Source organism: Corvus moneduloides, chromosome 4 (assembly GCF_009650955.1).
Source record: "Corvus moneduloides isolate bCorMon1 chromosome 4, bCorMon1.pri, whole genome shotgun sequence".
Lineage (NCBI taxonomy): Eukaryota > Metazoa > Chordata > Aves > Passeriformes > Corvidae > Corvus > Corvus moneduloides.
The window spans coordinates 72988444-73006049 of NC_045479.1; the positions used below are offsets into that span (position 1 = coordinate 72988444).

The 17606-nt window shown below is 49.3% G+C and overlaps 1 protein-coding gene across 3 annotated transcripts in view; it reads left to right on the top strand.

The window, feature by feature from the left end:
- The window catches only part of EXOC4 (exocyst complex component 4), a 294852-nt gene that overhangs the window by 231767 nt on the left and 45479 nt on the right, over positions 1–17606 (top strand). For all 3 annotated transcript variants that reach the window (XM_032106112.1, XM_032106115.1, XM_032106116.1), the window contains 2 exons: positions 9486–9622; positions 16452–16607. In XM_032106112.1, the coding sequence (XP_031962003.1) occupies positions 9486–9622; positions 16452–16607 (293 nt within the window). The remainder of the gene's footprint in view (positions 1–9485; positions 9623–16451; positions 16608–17606) is intronic.

Consider the following 17606-nt stretch of genomic DNA (forward strand, 5'->3'; position numbering starts at 1 on the left):
ATGTGGGAAACTCTAAATTTTGCCCGTTCTTTTGAGAGAAACCTAAATTAGAAACACCTGAAGAACCAAATTGCCACCCTCTGGCCACCTCTGGCCTCTTGGGTGGAAATCGGGGTGGAAATTCCCTTTGGAAATATTTTTTCCTTTAAATTTAAGACCAGCCTTAAACCTGCATAAAATCCAGCCACGGAAAATAATACAGTGAATTTAACTGTGAGTTTTGATATTCTTTGGGATGCCCCAGAGGGATGGATCCATAGGAAGGCCTCTGCTCTCTCCCCCTGTTTGCCAAGGATTGCTTTGGTGAACAAAGACTTCTTCATCACATTAATTAGAGTTGGGTTAACGAGGAGTGAGACAGAAATGTGAGTTTTGATGCTGGAAGGTGAATTTTGGTGTTTAAGGGTGAGGTTTGAGTACCTTTTGGGATCCCCCTATACCAAAACCTGCTGGTGACATCAGCCTGGTCTCTCTCTGCATTCTCTCACCCCTACAAATGAGGCTTTTAGACACTGATGCCAAAATCTGACAAATTGGCTGCTAATTTCAGTGAAATGACATCTTTGTGAGCCCAGGAGCTCAGCCAGGCTTAGCTCAGGGTCCCTTTTAAGCCTTTACCTGTCATTCCTGGATTTCACCGTTTCTTTTCCAGTGATCTCTTGCATTTTCATTAATTTTGTTGAATTTAGATCATAATTACATCTTTCTCACTGGACAGCACCAATCCAGGCACACAACAGCATTTTCTTTTGGGAGCTCAGCCCTTCTAAACCTTTCTCAATCCATTTTTTCCCAATTTCTTTTGGTTTTTCATCATCCAGCTGCTCTTGTCGTGGTCGCTGTCTCTTTCCAGGAGCACCCTTCCTCCACCTGAACCTTCCTATTCACCGTCTCCAGCAAGACATTTTTAATAGATAAGTATATTTTAAATACTGGGGCTTTGAGACTGGGAAAAAAAAAAACAGATCTCAGAGCACATAAAAATAACACTGAGGGGTTTTATTCTCCAAACTGGGCCCGCTGTATGAAAACATTTATTAAAAATGAGCTCTCTGCTCCTGAGCATCATTAATTCCGTGCTCCACGTCCCATTTGTGTCGTGTTGCAGCTGCTAATGATGTTCTAGAGCAGGGATGACAAAGGAGAGGGAAAGCTGCCACTCACCACCGGTGAAATAAATTTGTCACCTTGCCACCAGCTCACCTGTAATTGGGGGAGTTGTGTAAAAACCTGAGTAAAAGCCACTTCTAGGAATATTCAAGGGCGGGGATGAAAATGTCAGGGATGTTTTTGCAGCTCCTGCAGCACAAACCAGGCTGGAATCAGTGGCTGTGAGTCCCTTTTCCTTGCACAAATGTATATTGATTAATAAAGGGAGAGTGTGGCGCTTTTAAGTGATAAACAGTTGTGCAGCAGTGCAGAGGGTGTATTAAAGGCTAAGAGCTAATGACTTTTCTGGTGGATGGAACACATTAAAAGCAGCGGGAAGCTGCAGCTATTTTATCACCCCACTAATGTCCCTGACAACATTCACTTGGTGGGAGTGAATGGATGGGAATCCATTTGGAGGAGTAAATTAAAATACCTTAAAAAATGCCTTTAATAATAGCTCCAGAACTCAGCGGGACCGGAGAAGGGAGAGATACAAAAGACCAATTAAATTATCCCGTCCATCTCCCTGCCGAGGCACTGATATTCCTTATTCTGCTGCGGCTGCTGGAGCATTCCAGGAGGATCCCAGTGGCTCAAGTCGGGCCTGGAAGTTGGGACTGTCACAAACTTCCCTCTGTGTCCAACCAGATTTTCCTTTCCCTGCTCATCTGCAGTGCCCGTGAAATGGGAATAAAAGAAAGAAAGTTCTTGTCCAAGCGATCCTTTTCCTGTTCCCTGCTTTTTAAGCTTGTGACAAAGCTGGGTTAGGAGCCAGCTTGGCATCAGGGATTTATTGAAGATTATGGAAAGGCATCTCCTCATGAGGATGCTCCCAGTCCTGGCGCTGGGATTTTTGGAGGTGAGACCACCCTGGCAGGGAATTCCTGGATTGTCCAGCATTGGAACAGCTGCCCATGGAAGTGATGGAGTTCCCATCCCTGAAAGTGTTCAAAAAACACGTGGAGGTGGCACCTGGGGACGTGGTTTGGTGGTGACCATGGCTGATGGTTGGACTCAGTGATCTGAGAGGTCTTTTCCAACCTTAACCATGATCCCGCTGGAGATCCAACCCCTTTTTGGCAACCTCCTGGGTGCTGGCTAAGAGTTCATGTGCTGAGAATTCCCATTTTGTGGGGAATTCAGGAGATCTGAACACTTTTGGTGTGTCTTGGGTGGACAGATTCACTTCTCTGGTGCTGGGGAAGAAAATGCCACCACTTGTAGAGATTCCAGCCTCAGAGCTCCTGGGACGGGGCTTTTGCTGGCTGGGGGGTTTTAATAGTAACTTGGGCATCTTTTGCTGTGGAATTGGAGCTCAAAATCAGAATAAAATCATCAGATCTGCAGCATAATCAGCCAGCAAAGTTTTTCCACCCAGGAATTTCCTCATCAAGTCCGTAATTCCATTGGGAATGCAGTGACTCTCCCAGGAAAGCACCTGGGCTTGATTTCGAGCCTGTCAGAGATGGAGAACCGAGCACACCAAGCTGTTCCTGTGATCAATCACCCTCCGTTAAAAACAGGAGCTCATTTCTGCTCTGCTGGGATCCAGCTTCAGCTCCCATCTGCTGGATCTCCTCCTGGATGCCTGGGAAGGCTGGAATGACGTAAAAATTAGGAGCTGAGAAAGGATTCAGACGTCACAGGCATTCAGGAGGTCACAAAGGAAAGGGTTTTTTACCTTCCTCTGTGCAAATACCATCCAAGTGTCATGAGAGACAAGTCCAGGTCATTGGGGCAGCATGGAACAGGCAGTTGAGTAGAGCATTTTTTCCTTGGAAAAACTTTCCAAGTGGAGTTGTCCAGTCACATTTTTCTGTCCTGACAGTGGCAAAATTAGATTTTGCTGGGACAAACGAGCTGTAGTTGATGGGAGTGACCATCACACTTCACACTAAGGGCAGTGAGGAAGAGCTCAGCTGCACCCCAGGCGCTGGATCCATGTCCTGCGTGAAAATCCATGAAGGGAGAGGTTGGCAGGTTCTGGGATTCTGTAGGAAGGGAATCAGTTTAATTAGAAATTCGGGAAGTGGAGCCGGGCTGGGAGAGCTGGGGGGGGCTCACCTGGAGAAGGGAAGGCTCCAGGGAGAGCTGCGAGCCCCTTGCAGGGCCTAAAGGGGCTCCAGGAGAGCTGCAGAGGGACTGGGGCCAAGGCATGGAGGGCCAGGAGCCAGGGAATGGCTTCCCAGTGCCAGAGGGCAGGGCTGGATGGGAGATTGGGAATTGGGAATTGCTGGCTGGGAGGGTGGGCAGAGGCTGGAATGGAATTCCCAGAGCAGCTGGGGCTGCCCCTGGATCCCTGGCAGTGCCCAAGGCCAGGCTGGACATTGGAGCTTGGAGCAGCCTGGGATAGTGGGAGGTGTCCCTGCCCATGGCAGGGGATGGAACTGGATGATCCTTAAGGTCATTCCCACCCAAACCATTCCATGATTCCATGAAATCTTTCCAAGGAAGCTTTTCCTCGCCATGAAGCCCAGTCTGGAGCACAAGTTTATCTCAAATTTACCAAAGAACATGATGAAAATTCCCATCCAGCCGCAGCCTGTCCTTGTGCCTCGTCTCCAGCTTTGGGATTCGGCCTCCCATATTCCAGAAAAGCCACGAGTGGTTCAGCTCTGGGGGCTGAATTTCAAACTGCAGAGCCACTGGTTTATTTCTGAACCCTCGCAGGGTTTCCAGACCCTCGTGGCAGCCTCCCCTCTCTGTGTTTAACTGGCTGTGATCGATTCTGCATTTACTGGGCTTGTGCAGGGCTGGCCCCAGGAAATGTTCACTCTGTGTTCCAATCAGGGACTCTGTGAAATCCTAAATATTGAATCGAGTGTTTAGAGGAGGGAAACTCTTCTGCCTGGCCACAGTATTACAGCAATAAGCAGATTTTATGGTTCATGTTCTCCGTTTTTAAAAAAAAAAAAAAACAACAAATGTACATTTTGCTCTTCATCAATATTCCAGTTCACTGGAGCAAAGCTTCCTCTGTGCCAGGTAAATAAGAGTTCTCCCGGACCTCGTTTGTGCGCTCATTTGGCTCCTGCAACATCACATTTAAAGTGGGGAGAGAATTCCAGCAGATCCTGGGCTCATGTCCGTGGGGTGAATTCACTCAGGACCTCTCAGGATAAATCCTATAGAAATTAAAACATCACCTGCATTGAAACAGGCAGAGTTATGGTTAAAACAAGAAAGAATCCCTTGGAGTTCGGAGCATTTGGGTAGCAAAGTTGTAGTGGGATGTGGTATAATCAAAGTAACAAACAGCTGATACTGGAATAATGGATTTTCCTGGGAAGAAGGCTAGCAGGCTGTCAGATTGGAGACCGTGAAAAGAGATTTTGCTGCTCAACAAGGGTTTGAATGGAACTGATACATTCTAAAACCTGCAGCCCTTTGTAAACCCCGGATGTGCCGGAGAGAAAAGTGGGAAAATGGTGTTATCGCTCCGTGTGGGATAACCACTAATCAGTAAAAGAGGGAATTTAGATTCTCCTCTTTCCTCTGTTGGCTGAAAAAAAGTGGATTTAGTTGGTTCAGGGCTGGTTTTACTCCTCTATTTTATTGTTTTACTCTTTCGTTTTAGTGTTGGTGCTGGAATAGGGCTCCAGCTTGGCTCCCTATGGCACCGGTGGATCCAAATATTCCCAATCCCACTCCTGTGGCCTCAGGGCTGATGTTGGCTATTTCAGAGCCATCAAAGAGCACTGAACAGCCCATTTATCCCAATATTCCAGGCAAACTGACTCCCCAGCTGCTGCTTTTCAGGTTTCAGTGAACTCTCGAACTCTGCTCATTTAGGGAGAGTTCTTCCCTGTGGCCTCGCGAGATATCTGGGAGAAATTTGGGTAAAGGGCCCAAATTTTTAACTCCCTTTCTCATTGCCCTCCAAGGCACTGACAGCACTTGATATTTATCAGCTCACAAGAGCATGGCCAGGTGTTTAAGCTTAAGGTATTTAGGTTTTGTCCCTTGGGAATGGTCCCAAATCCAGAGCTGTGGCTCAGCACTGAGCCTGAAGAGCTTTGAAAATGTTCCCTCTCTCCTGTCCTGCTTTAATTACAGCTGGGCTCTGTTTGGTGCTTTAAAATCATGAGCTGTCAGCTAAACTCCATCTTAAAAATTAGATCAGGCTTTATTAATTCTTCTCCTTCAAGGCAGCCACGTCCTGCCTGCATCTGGTGCCTTCCTCTGCCAAGGAATCTCGAGGAGAGATTTTGTGATGGGCGATAATCAACTAATAATGGACAACTTTTCCAGTGCCAAGGTCTCTTCTTCCATCTGCTGTGTTTTGGTGAAGACAGTTCTGAGCAGGATATTCCCATCTTTTGTCTGCTTTTCCCAAGGAAACGGAGCAAGGGAATGGAGCTTCTCCCTCCCAAGGAATGGGAAAAGCTGTGGTTTCTGCCAAAAGAAAAGTCCCGAGGGGGAAGATTGTTCCTCTAATCCAAGTACTCCTCACCAGGGAGCTAGAAAATAAAATTGTGCACTTCCCATCCCTGGGAAAGTCCAAGGCCAGGTTGGACAGGGCTTGGAATAACCTGGGATAGTGGAAGGTGTCCCTGCCCGTGGGAAGGAACGGGATGATCTTTAAGGTCTCTTCCAACCCAAATTGTTCTCTGATTCTATGAAAAGCTGAAAGTTTTGGAGGTTTGAGCTGTTGGTTTGAACTTCTGCATGTCAAGGAGTCATTGAAAATCACCTTTATTGTTCCAAAGCTGCATTTTTGAGGCACCCTTAAAAACACCTCCAGGGCTCTCTTTCTCCAGTCATTTTAGAACCTTCACTGGGGCTGCACAAGGCAAGAATCCCAAAGGAATGGCTGGAATACTGAAATCCCAAAGAATTGCTGGAATAGTATCTCCAGGTCTGCTTGTTCTGTGTCACAGAGCGGGAATTCTGCCTGCCCTGGAGCTGCTTTCCATCACCTGGAGCCCCAGCCCAGCTGAGAATAAGGAACAAATCAAGGGATAATGGCAAACGTTTGCAAAATGCATTAAAGACAAGCCCCGCAGTGTTAATGACCAGCGGTGCTGCCCTTTCATCCTCGTCCCCCCACCGCAGCTGAGGGATCCAGGCCGTCAGGAGGAATTTCTTTTTATTTTTAGCAGCTTTCGGCCTCTTTTAAAACCTTCCTGGAGGAGTAATGAACCATCTCCTCGGCGTGGTGTTGGGATTCAGGTGTGAGGAGCTGGGCATTGTTCCCTGGATGGGTTTCCTTGTTAGTGTGGGGATTTTTTTAAAAGGCTCCATTGAAGTGCCTCACCATAAAATTAAGCTTTGATCACATCTATTTGCTGTTAATGAGTCCAGATGGGGCAGAGGCAACGGGATTGTTGCTCTGGGGTAGTGCCTGAGCTGCCTTTCATTTTGGGGACTTTCAGAAGCTCCAGGCCTGGCCTAGCTAACAAATCCAGCTGTCCCCGAATGCCTCCTCAGACGGGGTATCCCCAGGGACACCTGCAGAGGTGGCAGCAGGGCTTTGGGAGAGGTTAAGATGTCACAGGGAAATGGCCATTACGTGTCTGGTAGTGTCTTCTTTCATATGGTAATTCCTTTTTCCCTCCCTTTTAGGTTGTTTTTTTTTTTTTTTAATCATTCCAGTAGCTTTGTGTTCCCTTTAAATCAAAAGGGTTTATTCTAAAATCCAGATAACGGCAGGAGCTTGGCTGGGATTTTAATGTTGTCGAGGAAAATAAGTGGGAAAAACTCCATAAAAACCACAATAGTTTCTGTTTTAACATGCACTCGTGGGATTTTAGGTTGTTGGTTTTTTTCCAAATGTTGAGTTACGGAAAGAAATTGAAATGAGCTGGATCCAGGCCAGGTTTGATTCTTCCTTGTGTGGTTTCGTGTTCAACCCAGGAGGGTTCACACGAGGATTCCTGGAAGGACAGATCCTGCTCCTGGGAAGCTGTGGGAGATCAGTTGATACCACAGGTAACCCCACCCTCCTCCCACTGCTGAAATCCCAGTGGAAAAGGAAAAATCTGTTTATCCACGCAAAAAGGAAAGGAATTGCTTTTGTCTTCTGTGTTGCTACATGAGCTGGGGAGGATTTTCCTCCTCCTTCTTATTCCCGAGGGATCAATGGTGGCTTTAATCCCTCACCACATTTATCAGCCCAGCGTGGGCTTGACTTTAATCTCAAACCACACCAGGCTCTGTTCAGGTGAGAGCCCACCTGCAGAGCTGCCCCAGCCCTGGGGACACAGCAGCAGGACCTGGAGCTGCTGGAGAGAGCCCAGAGAGGCCCCGGAGCTGCCCCAGGGCTGGAGCCCCTCTGCTCTGGAGCCAGGCTGGGAGAGCTGGGAATGTTCCCCTGGAGAAGGGAAGGATCCAGGGAGAGCTGAGAGCCCCTTGCAGGGCCTAAAGGGGCTCCAGGAGAGCTGCAGAGGGACTGGGGCCAAGGCATGGAGGGCCAGGAGCCAGGGAATGGCTTCCCAGTGCCAGAGGGCAGGGCTGGATGGGAGATTGGGAATTGGGAATTGCTGGCTGGGAGGGTGGGCAGGGGCTGAGATGGAATTCCCAGAGCAGCTGGGGCTGCCCCTGGATCCCTGGCAGTGTCCAAGGGCAGGCTGGACATTGGGGCTTGGAGCAGCCTGGGACAGTGGGAGGTGTCCCTGCCTATGGAATGGGATGAGCTCTTAAGTTCCCTTCCCACCAAAACCATTCCATGATTTTAGTAGGATTTGGGTAGAGCCTTAAAATGCTGGTTTTGCCCTCACTGGGCTCCTTCCCACATCCCAGGCAGGGATAGAAATGAACCTTGGCAATTTTGGAATCCTGGAGCTGACGAGCTGCGCTCACACCTCAGAGCCCATCCCTGCGGAATCGGCATCCAGGGCTGCCACGGCCCCTCCAGGGTCTTCCCTGCTCCATTTCCTGAGGATGTTTCTGGGATACAAGTCCTTCAGGGATTGATCTCCAAGCTCAGGCTGGGATTGAGTATTTATTAAAACATGGATGTTTGGAGGAGTGGCACCAACAGGAGCATCCGAGCAGCAGCTATGCCAGAATCAGGTTTTGTTTGGCCAAAATAATCCCAACTCGTTGCTAATTACAGTAGGAAAGATGGGTTAATTCCTGGGACTTGCTTAAGAGCAGAGCTTGATAAGATACAAGAGCAACCAACAAAGTGGGATTGGTTTTTTTTTCTCCAAGTATAGTTGGGAGCCAGGTGTGCTAGGAAAAGCACAGGTGGTGCCTGAGCCTTCAGGGAACCCCCCATTCCAAAGACTCAGGAGTGCTCCCAATGAGGATGAGGTTGGAAGGTGCTTTTTTAGCAAATCAGGGACAGGGAGCGGTGCAGGATCAATTCCTGTCCCTCAGGGGGTGCTCTGGAGGAGCAGGATTAGGGATCCGGGCGATGCTGCCACGCTTTAATTGGGAAATCAGTGGAGAGGTGGAAGTTGGGCTCGTGGGGATGTGGCAGAGGTGGTGATTTGGGGTCGATGAGATTTTGTGCTGAGTCACCAACTTCTCCTCACGTCCTGATTAACAGACAAAGCAGGGCTCTTTCCAAATCCCTGCGATCCTCCCATAGAATTTGAGTTCCAAATTTCCCAACCAGGATTCCCAAATGCTTCAGTCTCTTCCTTTGCCTTTGCTGCAGTTCAGGAATGACCCTTCACTCTACTGAGACCATGAATAATTCAATTTCTATCAACTTGGGACTTCCAAGGCCTCCCCTCTGTCTTGTTTGCAGCAACAAAATCAAACACAGTGGGCAAAATAAATACAAACCATGCCAAGTCACCATGGGAGGGGGCTCAGAAATCCCAGAATTCATGGAGCTGTTGAAATCTTGGACATTACTGGATTTATGGTACCTCCTGCAGGCTGGAGGAAACCAAACCTGCTCATCGGGGGTTTTAGCGGTGCTCAGGGCTCTGGGCTGGGTGACAAGGTGGGGATGGGTCACAGGTTGGACTGGATGGTCTTGGAGGTCTTTTCCAACCTCAGTAATTCCAGGATCTATGGGATGTGGAGCAGCAGTTTGAGCTGTGTGTTGCTCGTTCCCCTAAAAATCACAGTTCTCATTTTGAGGTTTCACCTAATGCAGGAAAGACCTGGTGAACTTCAGGAAGCGGCTCAGAAACCCAAACTTCCCGAGCTGATATTCAAACCCTCAAACCACTTCCCTCCTTCTCTTTCCCAGTTTTTTCCTTCCCCTCATTAATTCAGCCTCGCAGGAGCCTCTGGCAGAGCCGCTCCAGCGCCTGCTCGGTGTTGGGGAGCTGCACATTTGCATCTGGGACGACAATTAGCAAAGCAGGAGAGGGCTGAGATAAAGATTCACCGAGCTGCTGCTCATGCCTGGGCTCTTGTCCCCTCCGCAGAGCACGGTGATCGTGGAGAAGACGGTCCAGGACCTGATGAACCTCATGCACGACCTGAGCGCCTACTCGGACCAGTTCCTCAACATGGTGTGCGTGAAGCTCCAGGAGTACAAGGACACCTGCACCCTGGCCTACAGGTACGGCCTGGGACAGCACTTCAGGGGGAATCACTGCTTTTGGCGTTGGCTGTTCTGCTGTGGTTCTCAGGAGTTCCTTCTGGAATCGTCTCTGCTGGGATGGTCAAGGGTGTTTTCTTCTTGGGAAAAAAAACCACTGGAATTACGGTCAGCGGAATTGTGGTCAGGAGGAGTTGTGGCTTCCCAGCGGATTTATCCACATCGCTCCATGGTTTAGGGTCTTGAGATGTGGATGAGAGTGGTGGTAGAGCTTAGAAATTGCTCCAGCTCTTCCCTTAGTCTGGCAGGATGACACCTTCCAGTGCCTAAAGGGGCTCCAGGAGAGCTGCAGAGGGACTGGGGCCAAGGCATGGAGGGCCAGGAGCCAGGGAATGGCTTCCCAGTGCCAGAGGGCAGGGCTGGATGGGAGATTGGGAATTGGGAATTGCTGGCTGGGAGGGTGGGCAGGGGCTGGAATGGAATTCCCAGAGCAGCTGGGCCTGCCCCTGGATCCCTGGAAGTGTCCAAGGCCAGGCTGGACATTGGGGCTGGAGCAGCCTGGGACAGTGGGAGGTGTCCCTGCCCAGGGTCCCTTCCAACCCAAAGCATTCCAGAATTCCATGGTAAAAGGAGACCTCAAGTTGGACACTGAGAGTCTGAAGTGTTCCCTTCAAAATAAATGGCTGAGTGTGCCTTTGGCTCTCTGGTAAAGTCATTCAGATTCTTCATCTGAACATTTGCAAGGAATTCAGCTTTATTTGAATTAATTGTATTGAGATTTGGGTACTCGGCTCTCGTGGCACTTCAGGAATTTCAGGAAATGGCCGTAGGTTGCACCGAGAGAGGTTGAGATTGGATATTAGGAAAAATTTCTTCCCTGAAACGTTGGTCAGGCATTGGAAGAGGGGCTCCATCCCTTCCAGTTGGAGTCTCCGTCCCTGCAGGGATTTCAAATCCCTGTGGATGTGGCTCAGTGGTGGCCCTGGCAGTGCTGGGAGTGGTTGGACTCGATCCTAGAGGTCTTTTCCACCCGAATTGATCCTGGGATTTTAGGAATTAGTAACTGTGTGAATCCACACTGGTTTTGGTGCAACTTTCCCAAAACAATTCTGTAAACTGACAGGGAGTCCCCAAATGCTCTGCCCCTGTTCCCTTGACATTTTGGGATGATCCATCCCTAACTTTCCCCAGCCAAAGCATGGGATCTCAAGGCAGCACAATCCCACTGGCCACGGAGGTGTTTGGTTAAACCCTTCAGGTGCTTGATTTATCAGAGATTTCCTGATAAATCAGGAAATTTATAAATAAGGAAATTGATAAATAACTTCTCCTATTGATAAATAACTTTTCCTAAGTACATCCCAGTTATCCATCTGTAAAACAGCCCTCCTGGACAGGAAAACCAGGATCGTGCCCCATCCCATGGGGATAAATAATTCCATGAAAAACCACTACAGAGCTGCAGGAATGTAGGCACGAAGAGCTGCTCTGCATCATCTCCTCCATGGCTATTGAGCCTGAAAAAGCCCTTGTGTTTCCTGACCAAAAATTACTTCCCATTGCCTGATTTTTTTCAGGAAAAGCTTCATCCGGCAAACGGGCTCATCATCATCATTATCATTATTATTATTATCATGATTATTATTATTGTTGTTGTTGTTATTATTATTATTATTAACAATGGCAGTGAGCAGAGGCTAAACTTTGCCTGAACACCACCCTAAAGTGGGAACTGCTCGTGTGCCATTGTCCAAAATATTCCTTTTTCATCCCAAACTTCCCTGCCTGGAGCCAGACAATGGATTTGATTTGTTTGGCTTGAACTCCAAGGTCCTTCCTTCCTTTGCCATTCCTGGCTTTGGCACCTGCTGAGGGCTAATTAGGACAATGCTAATTTGGCCATCTCCTGATTGCAGAGAGAGGAAAAAACAGGAAATGTTCTCGTTTTGCTGCTGGCAAAGGACTGAAATAGAAATCCACATCCATTCCCGGGAATGCGGGGGAACGGAGCAGCTCCCGGCGTTCCTGGTTCCATCCACGGGGATGTTATGCCCTCTGCAGGGATCTGGGCTCCACACAGCCCTGCCCTTTGCTCCAGGGGTTTCCCTGGGGTGCTGGGATGGATAAATCCCGGTGTTGATGAAGTTGGGGGAGTCGGGATTGTTTGTAGCTCCTTAAAATCGGGATGAACTCCTTGGAGCTGGGAGTCAATCCCATCCAGCAGAGCTGGCGGAGCAAGGGCTGCTCTTGGGATGGCAAAGAGTGAGAATTTGGGAAGCCACAGAGGTGGTTTTTGTAGGATTTGTTCCCTGTGTGTCCCTTCAGGGGCAGTGTGAGCAGATGTGGGTAAAAAGCACCCAAAGGGAGGCTCCTCCAGGCAGGATTTTATCCGGAGCTCTCTGCAGAACAGCTCGGGAAGGACGTCAGCACTGGGAAATGCACAGCTGAGATTGTTCATGTCTGAGCTCTGTTTGGCTCATGGTTTCCAGGGATTTAAGGGAAAAAAAAAATCAAACCTAAGGGGGCTGGGTGGGATTGGACGTTTCTATAAATAGCAGCTCTCGTGTGTCAATCGGTGACGAATTTCGGAAGTTCAGCATAGGTGAGATTGAGATCTCTCCTTCACATCTCATTTCTGTCCAAATTCCACTTCCAGCTTGCCACACAAACTGTTTACAAATGTCAGCTCTGATTTCTGACTAATTGATGAGGGGCTGGGGCTGAAAATGCAAACAAAAACGGGAGATGGAGCCCCCAAACCTCCTGCCGTGCTGGCAGCGCTTTCCAGTCGTGTCCAACCCCCGTCTCCAGCAGATTTCCAGGAGAGCAGCCCAACTCCGGAGTTCAAAACCATTTTACGTTCAAAACCTGAGTATAAAACCATTTTTATGGGACTTTTGGAGGTACTGAAAGGCCTTAAAAGGCATCACAGGGGCAGGGAGTTCACAGCTGCTGCCCTTAACACGAGTCCATCTTTCTAATCTCCTGCCAACACCCTTCCCCGACAAAATTTGCTGCCTCAAATGCTAAAATCAATCTCTTTCCATGCCTTTCTACCTAAATTGACCACATATTGTCCACATAGAAGTTGCACATCTTTATTTTGTTGCCCGCTTTAAGCTGTCTTGTGTGTCCACCCCCTTCTCACCCATCTTCACCCTCACCTCGTCCATTTTCGAACCTCTCTGAAGGCTCTGTGTGAAGGCATCGCTCACCCAAAGGTTTTTTTTTTAGTCTTAAAAAGAGATGGGCATCACCAAAATGGGATTCGGAGGGTTCAAAAGTGATTAAAGCCTCTGGAGGTGCTCAGCTCCCTCTGTGGAGGCAGCTTCTGGTGACCAACCTCCTTTGGCTGAACTCTCTCAGCTAAATTAAGGGGGGAAAAAAAGTGGGAAATAACTGGGCCTGGATCTCTCAAAATGGTGAAGAAAAGAAACCCTTCGTGCTTTCCAGCCAGGCAAAATAAATCCAAGCCTCTTTTTTATTGAGAAAGAGCAGATTAATTCAACCAAAATGTAGGGTGTGCAGTCAAACAGGATTTTTGGATTCCCCAGGAAATCATTTTGCTGCTTCTTAGTGGCATCTTCCCCTCCTTGCATGAATTTTTGGAGTTTAAGTTGCTTTTTTGACTCTTTTTGGGGTAGGGGTGTCCCCTCAGCTGCTTTTTAACCCTTGGCAGCACAAGCTCAGCATGGAAACATCACCTTGGCCATGGGAAGAGGAAAAAATCCTCCAAAAATCTAGATTGGTACCTGGGAAGGTGCTGGCACACACCAGGATTTTGGCCACAGCATCAAGGCTGCCTCTCCAACATTCCCCCCTCACCAGCAGGCTGGGAATGGGCAAAATTTTGGGAAAGACATATCCAGGACAGCTGTCCCAAACTGATATTCCATATTTTTTGACCTCTGCTCTGCAATAAAAGCTTGATCCATGAGGTTTTTTTTCCATCTTTTCTCCTCCCTCTGTCCTCTGAGGAGGGGAGTGATGGAGCAGCTTGGTGGGCACTTGGATCCATGTCAGGCTCCAAGGTCAGCTCCCTATGACAGCAGCAGGAATAATTATGGAGGAGTTTGGGAGAAGGGGAATGGGGATGAATGGAAGCGTTTTGAGCTGTACTAAACGGTGTCACCCTGTCCCAGGATAATTCACTCATGGATCCAAACTGGATTGAAGGTACAGAGGGTGAACACTGCCTGAGAAGCTGGGAAAAAAATGTGGGAAAAAGGAGTCTGTAACTGATGGGGAAAGTTGGGTGTGCAATGGAAATCGGGGACGTTTCACCCTCTCCAACATCTTCTCAATGTTGGAGCAAAACCAACCTGTCCATAAAAATCAGGAGGTGTTGGAGCCCTGGGGGAGAGTGGGGGTGTAATTCCAGGGGACCCACCCAAGGGTGGGAGTGTCCAGCATGGATTATTTTGGAGCTCACTGATTTCAGCGGATCTGTGGATTCATGGATCTTGCCCAGAGAGGAATCCCCGTCCCTGGCAGTGCCCAAGGCCAGGCTGGACATTGGGGCTTGGAGCAGCCTGGGACAGTGGGAGGTGTCCCTGCCCATGGATGAGCTTTAAGGTCCCTTCCAACCCAAGCCATTCCAGGACTCCATGGATACCACACCACCAAAAGGTGAGGAAAGCAGGAATCGTGGATTAGGCTCTTGGAAAACTCTGACCCTGGAAAAGCAAGGACACCAGGCTGAGTTTGCAGCTTGTTAGAGCATCCCAGCATCCTCCCATGTCTCCTCCCCAGCGCTGACTCCACAAACAGCAGGAATTTTGAGGACAGAGGATAATAAGGATCATAAAACAGAGAGGTGGCTCTGTGTGACTCCATCAGGACACTCCCAAAGAACCCTTGGAATTGTGGACGTCTGAAGGGCCACGATAAGGCTGTAAATAATTGAAGAGAGCAAACAGTGGAAGCGCAGAGAGCTGAGCTGAGAGGGGAAATAACGGGAAGTAATGGGATGAAATTGAGGGAAATAAAACACGAGCTCGGTATCAGGAGCGTTTTTATCCAAGACTTGGATTTGTTCAAGTGTGAAATAGACTCCCAAGGGAAGGAGAGTATTACTTCAGTCATTTAAATGTGCAGAGGACAAAGCCCTGGCTGATGTATTCCCTGGAACAGTTGTCTTGCCTTGGCACAGCAATGCCCAGATATCATCAAATGCCCTTTTTCCATCTCAGATGTCACACATCTGAGCTGCTGGTGGAGCTCTTTTATTCCCCTCTGTTTTCACCAGGGTGAAAAATAAAAGACCTTTTTTTTTATTTCCCCTGAGTGGAAAAACACCGACTCCCTCCCAGCAGCAGAAGGCCCACACGGGAATGTTGACGCCGGGGTCTTGTGTGGCTGGAAACAAAACTCAGCCTTTTGTCTGTGACAGATTGAACGTGAAACTTGAAGGGAAGGAAAATTTGTCTGTAAGTGCATGTGACAAGTTCGTTTTCACAAATCCTGGGCAGCTCCTGAGCAGAGCTTGTTTTCCTGGTGGATGGGGAAAGGGTGGGAAGAGAAATGAGCTGTTCTCTTTGGGATGGATCGGAGCTGGCTCCTGCCTCGGTGTCTTTCTCGCTGTTTTCCTTTGCAAAGCGCAGATGCTCGGAGTGGTGTTGTTTTTGTTTCTATTTATTCCCAAAATCACCACCTGAGTGCTGCTGACAGCTCATCTCTGTCCCAGCGTTCCGGCCTGGATCCGGGAGAGTGTGTCTGGAATGGCTCTGCCGGGTCCGTGTCAGTGGATGCTGGGGTGTGGGAATGTCGCTGTTGGCTCAGCCCATTCCAAACTCTGCTCTGGAGCCAGGCTGGGAGAGCTGGGAATGTTCCCCTGGAGAAGGGTCCAGGGAGAGCTCGGAGCCCCTTGCAGGGCCTAAAGGGGCTCCAGGAGAGCTGCAGAGGGACTGGGGCCAAGGCATGGAGGGACAGGAGCCAGGGAATGGCTTCCCAGTGCCAGAGGGCAGGGCTGGGTGGGAGATTGGGAATTGGGAATTGCTGGCTGGGAGGGTGGGCAGGGGCTGGGATGGAATTCCCAGAGCAGCTGTGGCTGCCCCTGGATCCCTGGCAGTGTCCAAGGCCAGGCTGGACATTGGGGCTTGGAGCAGCCTGGGACAGTGGGAGGTGTCCCTGCCCATGGCAGGGGTTGGAAATGAGGATCTTTAAGGTCGTGGATTGACTGCTCCAAATCCAGCATCCCATTTGTCTCCTGAAATTCCCAGTCAGGAATTCAGATGAGTTACCCTGCCAAAAATGCAAAACAGGGAAATTCTTCCTGACTGGAACACACTGCGATCCCTGAATCAGTTTCCCACGCAGGGTTTAGCTGGAATCTCCATCAGGAGATGCTTTGGATGACTGGAAAGAAGATTCTGGGCCCTTCATTTCCCCTTCATTGCTTCAGCCCCGGTCCCAGGCTGGGCCAGCTGGGGGTGGGGGGAGGTGGTGGCTTCCAGCCAGGGGTTCCTGGGCTGGTCCCACCTTGCAGTGACTCCACCATGGGCAGAGGCTGCTGAGCTCCACTTAGATTCCAGAGGAAGATGATCCATGGAGATGCCAGGACAGGGTGACCTCCTCCAGCTGGGTGCCAAGTTGAATTTCAAAGGCTGGAGAATTTAGGGAAATGGCCCTTTTTCCCTTAAAAGATCTCTCAAAGTCCATCAGGGGTTGTGTGTTTAAGAGAATTTTATACCCTGTCCACCCGCGTTGCCATCCCCTCCTCATGAGCTCTGTGTGGAATTCCTCATCTGTGTGATAGGGATTTTAATGACTAATGCAGAATTAAATTAAAAGTGGCACTAAAAGCACGATTTGCTCCTCTCTGAGGTGGTTGTTGCTGCTCTCCCCACAGGACCATCGTGCAGTCGGATGAGAAGTTGGTGATCAGCGCATCCTGGGCCAAGGACGACGATATCAGCAGGCTCCTGAAATCCCTGCCCAACTGGAGCAACATGGCCCAGCCCAAGCAGCTGAGGCCCAAGAGAGAGGAGGAGGAGGATTTTATAAGGTAAAATATTGGGGGGAGTTGTGAAAGGGTTTCAAGGAGAGCAGCAGCAAAAAGTGGGAACAAATTTACGGTGTTTTCGTAGCTGTTGTGTCCCCAGGTGTGAGGAGAGCTGTGGAACCGTTTGGGAAATGGGAAAGACTTTGGAGATCATCAAGTCCAACCATTCCCAGCACTGCCAAGGCCACCACTGCCCATGTCCCCAAGTGCCACATCCACATGGCTCTGAAACCCCTCCAGGGATGGGGACTCCACCCCTGCCCTGGGCGGCCTTTTTGGGGAAGTTTTCCCAATATCCAACCTAAACTTCCCCTGGTGCAATTTCTGCTTGCTGTGTTGTTCAAACAAAGCCATTTGGAGCGTTGTCCTTGTGATCTGAGTCAGAGAAGTGCCTGGGATTGGGGAAGGAAAGAAAGGATTCCTTTGAATCCAGGCAGACCCTTGTCCTGCTGGTTGGTGCTGCTCTGATCGCCCGTGTGATGAAGGCAGCAGCATTTTCTGACCTAGTGGAGGGGCCAACTGGTTGTACTGGGCAGGAATTCCCAAAAACGATGCTGTGAAAGGAATGCCATGACCTGGTGGAGCTTCCCCTCCATCCCAGCTCCAGGAATTAATTCAGGAGAGCCAAATGAGAAATACTGGTACTTCCAGAGGGAATTCTTTTGGAGACAACTCTCTGTGCCCAAACCAGGTTGTTCCTACCTTTCCAGGGCAGATTCCTTTTCCCTGCACGCTGGGAATGGCTCAGCTCCTGTGTGATTCCAGAGCCTGCACATTCCCATCCCTATTCATCACTCCCTTGATTGGCACTTGGCTGTAAAACTGGAGGAGTAGGAGAAGCTGTTGAAAATAACAAGTCTAATTTGCCCAGATTGTCATTTTCCTCCTTCCCTGCCTGGAAGCCCCGTGACAGGGAGGATGCAGCTTGGAAAGGATGGGATTTGTGTGGTCACAGAAGGGTTTGCAGCTTGGGCAGGGATTTAAAAACATCCCCAGTGGAAC